The sequence below is a fragment of the Epinephelus moara genome, chromosome 16, assembly GCF_006386435.1.
Source record: "Epinephelus moara isolate mb chromosome 16, YSFRI_EMoa_1.0, whole genome shotgun sequence".
NCBI lineage: Eukaryota > Metazoa > Chordata > Actinopteri > Perciformes > Serranidae > Epinephelus > Epinephelus moara.
In genome coordinates, this window is record NC_065521.1 from 19,786,914 (window position 1) to 19,799,454 (window position 12,541).

The 12,541-nt window shown below is 41.4% G+C and overlaps 1 protein-coding gene across 4 annotated transcripts in view; it reads right to left on the reverse strand.

Moving 5' to 3' along the window:
* Positions 1-5,217: 5,217 nt before the first annotated feature.
* Positions 5,218-12,541, reverse strand: part of ubr4 (ubiquitin protein ligase E3 component n-recognin 4) — a 54,996-nt gene continuing 47,672 nt past the window's right edge. For all 4 annotated transcript variants that reach the window (XM_050064106.1, XM_050064105.1, XM_050064104.1 and 1 more), the window contains 14 exons: positions 11,768-11,875; positions 11,467-11,583; positions 11,136-11,326; positions 10,732-10,905; positions 10,515-10,614; positions 10,118-10,336; positions 9,874-9,987; positions 9,514-9,656; positions 8,733-8,858; positions 8,446-8,640; positions 8,066-8,290; positions 7,760-7,850; positions 7,170-7,332; positions 5,218-6,358 (listed from right to left, as the gene is read on the reverse strand). In XM_050064106.1, coding sequence (XP_049920063.1) covers positions 6,294-6,358; positions 7,170-7,332; positions 7,760-7,850; positions 8,066-8,290; positions 8,446-8,640; positions 8,733-8,858; positions 9,514-9,656; positions 9,874-9,987; positions 10,118-10,336; positions 10,515-10,614; positions 10,732-10,905; positions 11,136-11,326; positions 11,467-11,583; positions 11,768-11,875 — 2,031 coding nt within the window. In that variant the 3' untranslated portion in view covers positions 5,218-6,293. The remainder of the gene's footprint in view (positions 6,359-7,169; positions 7,333-7,759; positions 7,851-8,065; positions 8,291-8,445; positions 8,641-8,732; positions 8,859-9,513; positions 9,657-9,873; positions 9,988-10,117; positions 10,337-10,514; positions 10,615-10,731; positions 10,906-11,135; positions 11,327-11,466; positions 11,584-11,767; positions 11,876-12,541) is intronic.

The following is a 12,541-nucleotide window of genomic DNA, read 5'->3' on the forward strand; positions in this document are numbered from 1 at the left end:
GTCACTAAAAAAATCATGCCGCTGCATATTTTGTAGGAGTGGGGGGACAAATTGATACAGCATAGTATGGCGATATTTTTGTGTGGCCATATCAGATCGTCATACAGTGATTTTATACATAATCTATCAATATTACCAATAAAAATCAATTCTTTTTTCAGTATACTAGATACATTTTGCTGCAAAAAAAAACAAAAAACACTAAAGTGAGATGATTGGACTGAAAACTTTATCTTATTAGATGCAACAGATCCCTTTGGGGGTCATAATTTACAGTTAAAAAAAGGTAATACATCACTCATGCCACCCTCAATAACATCAAAGTAGCACTTTTTGGACAAAATTTAAGACGTTTACATCAAAAATTGATGCAGAAAATGCACAAATTGGTGGTTAAAATTCACCAGAGAGCAGGAAATTAAGTGTTTGATGCTCAAAATTTTCTGGCTGAAGAGCCCCAAAGCCCCTGTGTCATATGTGTGTCCACCCCCCAATGTTAAAACAGAACCTACATCCTTTACAGGTGAACATGATTTGAGCAGTGAGAGATAAGACTGCTTCACTGTAAACACCCTAACAGTCTCCACACTCCCAGCACATGTTCACACATCAGGCAAACCCCCACATACTCACACAGACAGCCACACTCTCATTCACTTTCCCTCCCACACACACACACACATACACACACACACACACACACACAGCTGGCTGACCTGCCTGCCGCTGGCCACGTCTCAGTCACACGCTCCCTTCCTGCCTGTGTGGAACGTGGGAGCCGCTGTGGTCCCAGGCTTCCCACACTTCAGTGTTAATGACACTGAGGCCGGCTGCACAAAGGAAGTGTGCCCCATCGAACAAAGATTGAGTGACCACCCCCCCCCCTCCCCTTCCAACACACACACACACACACACACACACCCAGGAACACAGTGCTGTCAACAGGGCTTCCAGGCACACCATCTGGACGGATCGTACACTATTGTCAGCCAATCAAGCATGGAAGACGCTCACCGTGAGAATTGGAGAGGCTGAAATAGAGACAGAAAGTTAAAGAAGAAGAATAGGGAGTGTGTGTGTGCGTGTGTGAGTGTGGAGGGTGGGAAACTTTGTGGATGGTTTGATTAAGTTTCTAAGTTAAAAAATAAGTTACATGAGATAAAATTGTGGAACTTATTATCAAAAATTTTTTTTTTTTTACAACTTTGTGTCTTGAAAAAGTGGATTCAGGAGAAAAAAAAAACACATGAAGGATATAAATAAAACATTTATCGACAACCTGAGATTCTTTAATATCATCTTGTGATGAAGCCTGTGATCATTCCACATTTTGCTGATCTTTAAAAGGCACATTTTCTACATTTCCTCTGATTTTTAGAGCCAAAAGTGGAAGTACAGGTCTCGTGCCATTTAGCTTTAGACTGAAAATCTTTCCCCACTATATTGTTAAATGGACGTGCTTCTCCTCCATGTGGAATGTCTTCAAGCAGACATTTTCCCTCCATGTTCCCACCACATATCACTCCCAGTCGATACAATAACGAGGATATCTCCCTTGTTGCGGCACATCAGCTGGGCGACAAGGGGCCAGCGAAGGGCCCCTCCCACCTGTTTGTTTGGATTGGGGCCATTGTACCCCATGAATTCAACTAATTCATTCACATCCTATTGTCATAGCACTGCTTTGTGATTGGCCAAATAGTGTGAGAACCAGCATCACATTAAATCGATGGGAAATTTGGCATACGTATATAAAGGAGGGAGGTCGTGGTGGGTAAAATCATAACCCTGAACACCTCTTGCAGCCGATGCAGGCCTGGACTGACCGGACACCATCTGACTGCGTATTCACCATGAGGGATCAGCACACAACGTAAGTTCAAATGGAGAAAACTCATCAGTAGAAGAAGATAATTTGACTCTTTGTGTTGAACTTTTGCCTCATTCAAGGTCACAGGGATGGTTTGGTGCTTTGGTTTTGTAAGGTTAACAGGGCCATGACTCTTAGGTCAGGGAATATGACTCACAAATATTACTTATCAGTGTTGTATGAAGGTGTTAACTGTTCTGGCTTTAGGACAGACAATCAAAGTGGTGTGTTAGCTAAAACCAAGCTGTCTGCATGGCTCAATAGCACTCGAAAAACTATTCAAGTGTTTTGAACCAGCCCTTTAATTAGCTCCTATAGTTGTGGATGTCTGTAAACAGCAACATTTAAATCTGTTTTCTTTTCAGTGTGTCCAGCATTTATCTAACGTTGTTTCTTTTTTCTCCTCAGCATGTGTAAGATGATGGTCTTGGAGAGGAAATGCACAGACAGAGCAGTGAGGCTCCGCTCAGCACTGGAGAGCCAACTCATCACTGGGGTGTCCAGCTCTGACGTGTGGGACAAGACGGTCTCCTTCTTCACTGTGAAGAAGGCCCTGATCTTCCACAATGGCTACACCAAATCCTCCAGAGAGGCCATGCGGCTGTTCCCCTCACCTGCTGAGGACGTGGCACCGCTGTGCTGCCAGTAAGATGTGGACACACACATGAAGACCTGAAGGACTGTGTTTGTGTCTATAAACTTTAAACACTGCCAAGAAGAAGCTCCAAATGGAAACATTGTTCAGATGGACAAAGGACTTTAAAATGTTTTTTTTCTTGTTTTCAGTTGGGTGTTTTCACTCCACAGTTAAGGAGATGTATACCGTGTACACTGTGATCTTATTGGTCCACAAATGGGCCTTAAAATGTGCATTTTATGCCTTAAGCCTTAGTAGTCCTTGACACTGGCCACCTCGAGACCATGTTGTCGAGGTTCTGTCAAACTAAAGCCATGTTCCTTTGTATAAAGGGGAAATGTGTATGCCAATGCATACTTTGTTTTGTAAATGTTTTTACAACATTGTGTTGAGTGATGTTATTTTAAGTTGTCATGTGTAAAATCTGTTGCTGAAAGCCACAAGTGAAATGTGCAATATGTGCTTTCATGTTCAAGTTGAAAATTAAAGAGATACTGATGATTTTCTATCATTTGCAGTTTGAGTTGAAAATTATTTATTCACAAAAATAATAGTTAATTAGTTCAGTTTGGTTGCTCATATAAGAGTTTCTATTTGGTTCACAGGGAGTTGACTGGAGGGTCACAGCATGCATTTCTCACATATCAGTGTGTTATTGACTGTCACCCTCTAGTGGCCTTTATACAACGACACCTCAGATATGAGCCTCACCACACAGCCACAGCTTTTCTCCCTCCTAGAGCAGGATGTTGTAGCACTGAGGCTTTTGGAGCCACATGACCAGATCGTTGGCCAGGGGTCAATTTAAAGTCAAATACTGCTGCTTTGGGTTGGTCACTCGGTCGATTACTAATCCAAAGTGTCAGTATTTGACGACCTGGAAATGAGGCTCAACAATCAACAATCTTTCCCCAGAGTTACATACAACACCTTAATTAAACAAAAATTATTAATATTTATCATTACGTAAAATCAAATGGATTGCCTGTTTTCAACCTTTTGACGTTGTTGTCCTCATACAGCTTTGTCATGAGGCAACTGTAGTCACATCAGCCCTGCACAGGCCAGATGCACACGAGTGTTTCTAGAGTTGACGACATTCAGAACATAGCTCTGACGTCTGTCAGGGGCTCTAGGGGATCCTCTCTAACCCTTTTCTGATAAACAAGTTCTGTTTTGATGCTTTTTTTATGGAGTGTGGCAGCTTATGTACAATCAAAGTACAAAAATAATTCCATATGTGAATCAATTTATTTTCACTGTGAGTTTGAAAATGGGTGGCAGACCACAGGACACCCTTTTGCAGGCCATAACTTGAGTATCATGGATGTAGAGTGTACATTTAGCAAGACAAGGATCATATGGGGATTTAAGAATAATATCAGGTGTTAAATAATTCACCTGAATGTATTCTATACTGTAAAAAAAAAAGTGCATAAATAAGCAAGAATGAGGGTCATTCTGTTGTTGATATATTAACAAAAAAAACAAAAAAACAATTCACCCATCTACAACAGTTTTAATAAGAATGTCCGCTCCTCCTCTTACCCGTCTTTTCTCTACTGGGAAAGCAGGAAATGTGAGCATTGCAGAGTGAGGAAAACAGAATGGATACTGGGTGAATTAATCAAGAGGCCAGCGGGGGAAACGCTGATGGTCTGACCTCATGAACACCAGGTCTACACCATGAAAGCTGAATGCTGTTTTACAGGAATACTTCACCTACAAACTAATCGATATACAAACTGTCATTTTGTGAGTGGAGTATTCCTTAATGACAGATGTGTCTATTTAGAGAAACCTTAAAAGAATAAACAGCTGCAGTGGTTATCTAATGAAAGCAGTAGTAAGCTCTGACCCACTTTAAAACAATATATTTTTAACATGTTTTTTATGTGCCACTTGACAGGACATTTTATTTGACATGGACCTTTGACTTGTATCATTAGGAAGAGGACAGGTTCTGGTTCTGTTCAAGTGTCCCAGTGAGCCAGCGTGCACAAGAACGAAACTGCAGCAGCTAAATGAAATTCAGCTATCATTCATTTTTAAGTGCTATATCGTAGGCCACTGGATTGGCTTGAGTTTCTTGAAGACGTTTCACCTCTCATCCATGAAGCTTTGGAACTGAACAGAACTGATGAAGCCTCTTGGATGAGAGGTGAAACGTCTTCAAGAAACTCAAGCTAGTCCAGTTACCTACAATATAGCACTTAGGATTCCGCTGACCTGGATGACTTTTAAGCTTTTTACTTCTCTACTGCGACTTCTAAATGTCTTCAGTGAAAAAGTCCCTTGCCGAGTTGATAACTGATATGCCGTTTTGTCGCAGGACAGCAGGTTTGTGTAAACAGCAGCTGGAACAGAAGAGGTTACCCTGGATCAGATTTGGAATTATTACGGCTTTATTAATCATAGGCTAAATTCAAAAAGCAGACATTCAGCAACAGTTGAACATTGTAGCAGCAGGAATAGGCAAATTAACAATAAACCGGGTGAACTCCACACCATGCATTCAGCTCTCAAGTAACAGGGGCCCCGTTTTCTGTAAGTTGAAAATCTATCACAGAGGATGAAACTCAGCGGCACTTTGCTTTCCAGAAATCTGTTCTGGGGATTGACACAAGAGTGTTGGCCCGAGAAATAAAGAAACTGCCGGGGAGGAAAACAAACTGAACGACAAAACAGTTAGTCAAAGAAAAAGTGTTAAAGGATATAATGTAGGTCTGTTTTATTATTAATTTAGACAGGTCTGATATTTCAATGCAACAGGTGGAATCTTTCACAAATCCAAGTTCACTTTGTCACAAAGGCATAGCTTCATGGAAAAAAATAAAACAAACTTTTATTCATTGTTCTTTTGCCCCATTTTGCTTCTGAGGTCGATAAAAGAAACCTTTCACATACACACTAAATCAAAAAACTTCTTTTTTTCTGTCCATCACTCAAATTCCAGTTAGAACCTACATGAAGACCAAAGAGCGAGAGCCCCGCAGAAAAGGACAGGTTAGCTGGCAACCATGTGACACTGAAACCTTCTGCCATTTTAAAAAGCCCTGACCGAAAACAAACTTAAACCAAACAAACAAAAAGGAAAACAAGATAAAATCAAATGCCACTCTTAACACATGGTGGGTCAAATCCCAAAACATTTTAGTTACCTTATCATTGCACCCCAGTATTAGGGGAGGAGGGGGTTGAAAGCTGAAAAAGTTTCCACCCTAAAACAGAATTTACAAGTTATTCCCATTCACTGAACAGCTATTATTCTTAACGTCAAACTGTCTTAGCCCTGTCGTCTGTGACGTCCTTAAAGGACAGGTGAAGCTTCAGGTTTGTTGGTGGTTATAGCAGTGATACAGAGAATATACAACAGTCTCTGGCTTTGATCAGCAGAGTCCCAGGTCTCTAGTCTCAAGCTTGGAGGGAAACTCCGTCATTGACTCTACACTGAAGCGGTCTGAATCAGAGGGATGAAGTGTAAATTCTGTTTTAGTGTGTCCCCCCTGCCCTTTAACAGCATTGTGTTTTTGTGTTAAACGTTACAGAGATGTTGCCAAAAGTGGATGATTTTTTTTTTTTAGACTACACATAATTTCTGCTTAAAGTTAATTTGAAGATGTCATATTGGGGAGGGAGGTGAGTAAGAGGCATGGTGTATACTCTGTGTGTACTCAGCATGTGTAAAAAGAGAAGATCTTTTTTTTTTTTTTTCCAGTTGGTAGGTGTCCCAACTTTATTTGCAGGGCTATTATGTGTTGGAGGGGTGTGGGTTGAGGTTGGCCATCAGGGCAAAGAGTTCAACAAATCCTGCAGGAAGAGGTCTGGGTCTGCGATTTCAGAGAGGAGACCTGGAAGAGAAACATGAGGTGAAGTTTATTAACAACATTCACATCAAATTGCAGGTTAGAACTTACACCAGGTGTGAAATTAAAGGTATATTTCACAGGAATTTTTGGTTACTGTTTGTAAATGCAAGGCCCCTCCTTTCTACACTACTTATACAAGCTACTGTAGGAATGCTACATTTGTTATGATGAAAAAGCTGATATTTTAGCAAGTTATCAAAGCTTCATCCTCATCCTGTCCTTCAGTGCTTGCCCACTTCAGTGAACACTAACCCCAGATTAACTCTTGTTTTGGAATGAGCTTTATCTGCTTAGCATTTTGTTTCATTATATTGGCGTTTTTTTTTCTGTGCTTTATCTGCAAGTTTCATAGCTGTCTCTAGAAAGCGTGCTGCTTTCAGTCTCGCACCCAGTGTCCCGACTAGGGATGCTAATGATGCTGTTCTTAGCTGGGCACTACACACTACTGCCTGTACCAGTCTCGAGCACACATATAAGAAAGAAAACAAGAAATTATGGGCAGAGGGCAGAGTCTCTGCAAATAAACACACCACCACACACTTCTAATGGGTCATAGTTGATGACTGAGTGGGATTACTGTTGTGTTAGTCTATAGGTTGATATTGAGGAAAATCCTGCAAAGTAAACCTTTAATGTAAAGGGTCGAGCCATCATACATTACGAAGTAGAGCTGCATCAGAGACCATCCCACTTCAGCCAGTTGTAGATTTATCCCATATCCCAAATAATCCAGATTTTGAATAGAATCTCCAAAACTGAAGTGTTGAAGTATTTTCTGTGTATGTATACTGACCTACAACATCAAAGAACTCTGACAAGGACTCGGCAGGCATGAGTTCATCCTGGAAGGTCCTGAGCACGCGCTCTGAGGCCTCGTAGATGGGCATGTCGTTGTGACGGACATATTCTGCCAGCGAGAAGGACCAGCCCCCCTCTGTGTTGCTGGTGGGTACTTTCTGTTTGACCAAAGAGGAAAAAGACACTAATGTCAGTCACTGTAGTTTTAATCTCCACACTGGAAATAAATGTGTCATATGTGATCCAAGTAGCACTGATGTCAAAGAAAAGAGGTCTTAAACTTCACTTGACTATATTCAGAGGTTTTCATTGTTCGCATCAACGTTCAGCTCTCTGTTTTTGCTGTTAATTCGTTCACCAAGCTTTTGTTTTGGTATTGGCATGAATCATTTTTAAACACCCTAAAACATTGATTAGGAATGTCCTGCAACTTTACCAAGATATGACCAACATTGATCAGTGCCCAATTGATCAAAGCATCTCAACAAAAAAACAAACACGAAACATAGACACAGCAGAATGTCATCTGAATGTTTGTGGCATCAACACGTACAACAGCATTTGAGAAGTTTGTAACATATTTACCCTGAACATGTCGTAGACGAGATCCACCAGGCCCCAGAAGAGAAGAGGCGAGCGATAGACTGCATATTCCTTTGGTGCTTTATCTGTGAGTCTAATAATAAAAGACAAGAAGTAGATGAAGGTCGGAGCTTGTTTTAAGACACACTGATTTTCTAATTTAATATGAAAATCCTCAATACAGTACACAGCATCCCGAAACAAAACTAAAGCAATTTAACTTATATGATAGACAAATTATTGCATCAAGCCTGCGACAGCTACAAAGCAAAGACAGACAGAAAAAAGAAGAAGTTATTTGTGTCGTACTTGTTGGTGCTGACTGCTGAGACCTTGCGGGCGTGTGCGTTGACCAGGAGTCTTCGTAGGAAGTATAAACGTGTACTCCTCCAGCGTTCAGGTGGCATAATGTGCATGGCCAAGATAGTGAAATAGTGCGGCCCTTCAACCTCGTACGAGCTCTCCACCCATTTCTCACATGGCTGCTCCTGGAAAGTCTGCAGGTTCTTCTCCTCCCGGGACGTAGCTCTTGTACTGCAGTGAGTTTGCAAGGCAAAATGAGATGAGGAGAAAATTACATATAACTGCTAAATGTCAAACAGGTGACTAATGGCGTGTGTGTCATCTGGTAGTTGGGCATTAACACAGATTGAATGCATGATGAGTAATTTCTGTGGTTGGATACGTACGTGTTGAGGACGTAGAGCACAGTGTGGATGATGTAGGGGATGAGGTGGATGTTGCTCTCTCGTCCTCCTCCTCCTGTGTCCACGCTGAACGATTGTTCGGTAGCAAAGCGGAGGAACAGCAGTTTGGTGTCATGGATGTTGAGTTGGTACGTTGGCTCACGCTGGCCCGTGCACTCCTGCAGATATGTGTTGTGCCTGTGTGCCAGAGAGAAATCCAGTTGGGAATGATTCAGTGTGCCACATGAAGTAACATTTTGCTCTGCGTGTGTGCTGATGCATAATTTTACCTTGCTAAGCATGTAGCAAAGGCTGATTCTGGCACATGTGGCCCCCACACAGGAAGCAGCCCATTGCACTTGGTGTTGGCGTTCTGGAGAGCAGCACTCTCCCACTCCTCTCGCCCACGAGCCAGCCTGCTCACAGAAAAAGGAAAAATACAAACATTAGGTTACAAAAAATGAAAACTGAGGTTACTGCATAATTTTTAATGGGCACTCTGAGGCCTAGTCCACATGGACACAGGTATTTTTGTAAACGCTTTTGGCCTTTTTTTTCCACAAGCAAACTGAATTTTAGGTAAATGAAAACAGAGCTTTTATAAAACTCAGTCCAGGGTGAAGATTTTCAGAAACTCAGTTTTCAGTGTTAGTGTGTTAAGAGGATTAACTATGTTTTTGGCTTGTAACAGCACTGTTACCTCCTTTGTGAGGTGTCAAAAATCTGGTGACATTTTGTGCAATGGCAGACGTGATCAAAATAGTGCTGGTTCTAACCTTGTTAACAGGATTCTACATGTTTACTCGTTCACTATATTGAGGAGCAGAGGTGTAAGGATGTGCTACAGAGGTCACTGCTCCAGGCAGTAATAGCTTTTTTTCAGGCCAAATTGATGTTCTCCGTCTCCGGCTTTTTGTGTTTTAACTTGGACAGAGATTTTTTTTTTGTAACAGTGTGTGTAGACAGGAAATTTGTTGAGGATCAAAGAGGGAAAAACCCTGTAAACAAAAAATACCGTCCATCTGAACAAGGCCTAAACATCAACAAGTATGTGATGGTGTTTGTTGCTACCTGACAGCTGCCAGATGGCAGTCATAGTGGACTATGTTAAAGTGCGACACAGTGCTGTAGCCCTGCTGCTTCCGAGGCTTGTTTTCGAAGTCCTCCAAGGCCACCCGCTTTGTGAAAGTGTAAATACCCAGGACTTTGGTTGGCTAGGATGAAAAGGTCAAAGATTGAAACATTAATTCAAAATAACACAAGATGAGTCAGTATACAACAAGATAACCAAGTTCTACTCAGTACTCAGGGACTGAGAGTGCTACCTGGTATATAATATTGTCTGTCTACAAGTACGCTAAGTGACAGCTGATACATAAAATGATTTAATCCAAATGAAAGAGTGCAATTTTCATAATCCTGGATGTGTACCTGGAACTTGTAACCCTCTCTACAGATACAGCAGGTCAAGCCTGGCTCCTCTATCAACTCCTCCATTTGCTTCAACAGTGAGGTCTTGGTCACCACCTGACCCTTCTCGTTGGTCTGAAAGGCAAACACATAATAAACCACACATTAGTAAAAGTCAACAATATAACACTGGGCTGTGTTAATGAAACAGAGATACAAATGAACAGCACTTGAACAAAAGTCAGATAAGAGTGGAGAAGAGTACCGTCATGCCCAGAGTTCCCAGGGCCTTCTGTCTCATGGCCATAGCCATTCGCTTCTTCTCAGCTCTGGTCTCCCTTCGGGCTGCTTCAATCTTCAGGTTGACATCACTGTGCTCCCTCAGTGCCTCCAGAAGGTTCTCCGCCAGCGTGCCGATGCCTTCGTCACTGGATACCTGCTCCAGCTTGTGCAAGTTGGTTATTGAATCTGTGCCTATCAGCACCTGAACAGAAGATAAGAAGACACACAGTCATGTTAGGTAAGTGGGGTTTGTTTGTTTGCAAAAATATTGCTGATGCTGAGTTTGCGAGCTGGCTTTAAATGGTTAATACCAATTAATCATACCATGACTCCACCATACATATAAACTGTTTACATGCCATAAATATAATATTTAGTACCTGTGTGGGGGGATGCTGAGTAGCCAAACCACGGAGCAATCTGAGAATGAAGGGTAGAGCTGGTCTGGAGAGGAACTTCTTCCAGACATCTGCATCCAGACTGATGAGAGAGTTAAAACAAGAAGAAAATGGTTTAAACAATCAAGAAAATGTATTTAATTATATCAAATTTATCGACAGACTGCCTTTGGGTACTTGAAGATGTGAAAGGACCTACTTTTTGGCATTGGGGATATGTTTCTTCATGTAGTCCAGTGCGCTCTGTGTAATTCCTTTCTGGAGAATGAGATCTTTCAACTGATGGCCGTTGCTGTTATTTTTGATCCCAGCAGCAATTTTACAGAAGCAGTCCAAAAACACTTTGTCATCTGCACTATGCTCCTCGTCGTACCTTAGAAAATAAAGACAGGGGTCAGTACTACCTCGTCACAAACTGCAACACTCTCTGAAGAGGTAAGGTTCTTAGAGTGGCATAGATTTGTGAGAAATGATCAACATAATTTGACAACTGTGTAACAACTCTTTGTAATGGCTGGAAGCGTTTCAGTCCATTTAAAGACCTGAACATTATCCAACTTCAAATATGTGTTTGTTTGTATATGAAAGCTGAATGATGCCCACTTGTCAAAGTTGCAGCATGGTTTGAAGCGTTCCACCAAGATCCTCATCTTCTCCAGTTCACCGAAGGACAGGTATGGGATGATGCGCAGCAGACCCTGCAGCACGCTTGGGTTGGAGCGCACAAACGGGGTGTTGATCTGGTCCAACAACATGACCAGCTGATCTTTGTCTCCTGTCAGCAGCAGGTTACCCTGCAAAATACAAACCAATCCCAGTTTGAATCAAACGGTTACAAGCCTAAAACTTTTACATGCTTTAACATTATTATGGTGTCAAACATTTTCATGTTTCTTTCTCTACTCAGAAGAGTTAATCTGCTTTAGCTGCTTACCTTGTCCTCTGAAATCTCAGCATTGGCTTCATCCAGAATGATCTCCATGATGCTCAGAACTTGCTCTGCTATGGAGGCTCCACCACTGTCCTTACTCTCCTGTTCTGCCACTAAAGCCTGAAGGGAACAAAAAGACATTACAACTTTTTTCACTTAAAGTTACTCTTAACCACTCACGTTTACAGTGCAGTTTAAGACTGCACTACAATTCAAATTTGATTAATGAACTGCACCAGATTCACCCTCCTCCACACTAATTTGACTACACGACACAATGTTACACAGTCACTGTAACACTCACCAGGTTTAGAGTTCCCAGCATGACATTGAGTGTGTTCATCTCTGGTTTGACCAGCTGCTGCCTGTTGATCTTCACCTTCACACAATAACTGAACAACTTCAGCAAAACCTGTGAGAGAGAAAAATGGACACTGGTCAACTCTGTAGCTCTGCTGTTGGTATTTATAAAAACTGCGCAGGAGACTGCTGTTTTTTCTGCTGTTGCCAGAAGTGCAAGAAAAAGTAGACTTTTTGTTTAAAAAAAACATTAAGACACTTCTGTGAACCAAGTTCTCTTTATGACATCTTAAAGTCTGGGCAAAGCAGAATCAGAGATTTCTGTCTAAACACATTCTACATGTACATCTCAAAATATTGGTGAAAATGGGAAACTTTGTGAACTTTACAGTACTGCACTATAGAGTTAAACTGTTTTACACTGTAATCGTGTCCAGGATATTTTAGGCAGGCCTGAAATCATGGCTCGATGATGCACTGGAGCCATCATAACATAACCTCTCCTCCACTATATAAAAACTAAAGTTAGAGCACATAGCATCAGTGTTGTTTCATTCACCCTGTGTGTGAGCAGTGAGTTTGATAACATCTTTGTTAAATGCCACAATTAAATAAACACAAGCAAAATAGCTGTCACAAATGTACCCATCGGTTGTTTTAACGTGAAATTTTTTTAGCCATTCAAATTCGACTATATGGTGAAGGACACATTTTTCTGTGGGGTGACAAACATAAAACACATATTTTTGCTTTACCAGGACTTTAAATGAGAAAAGCA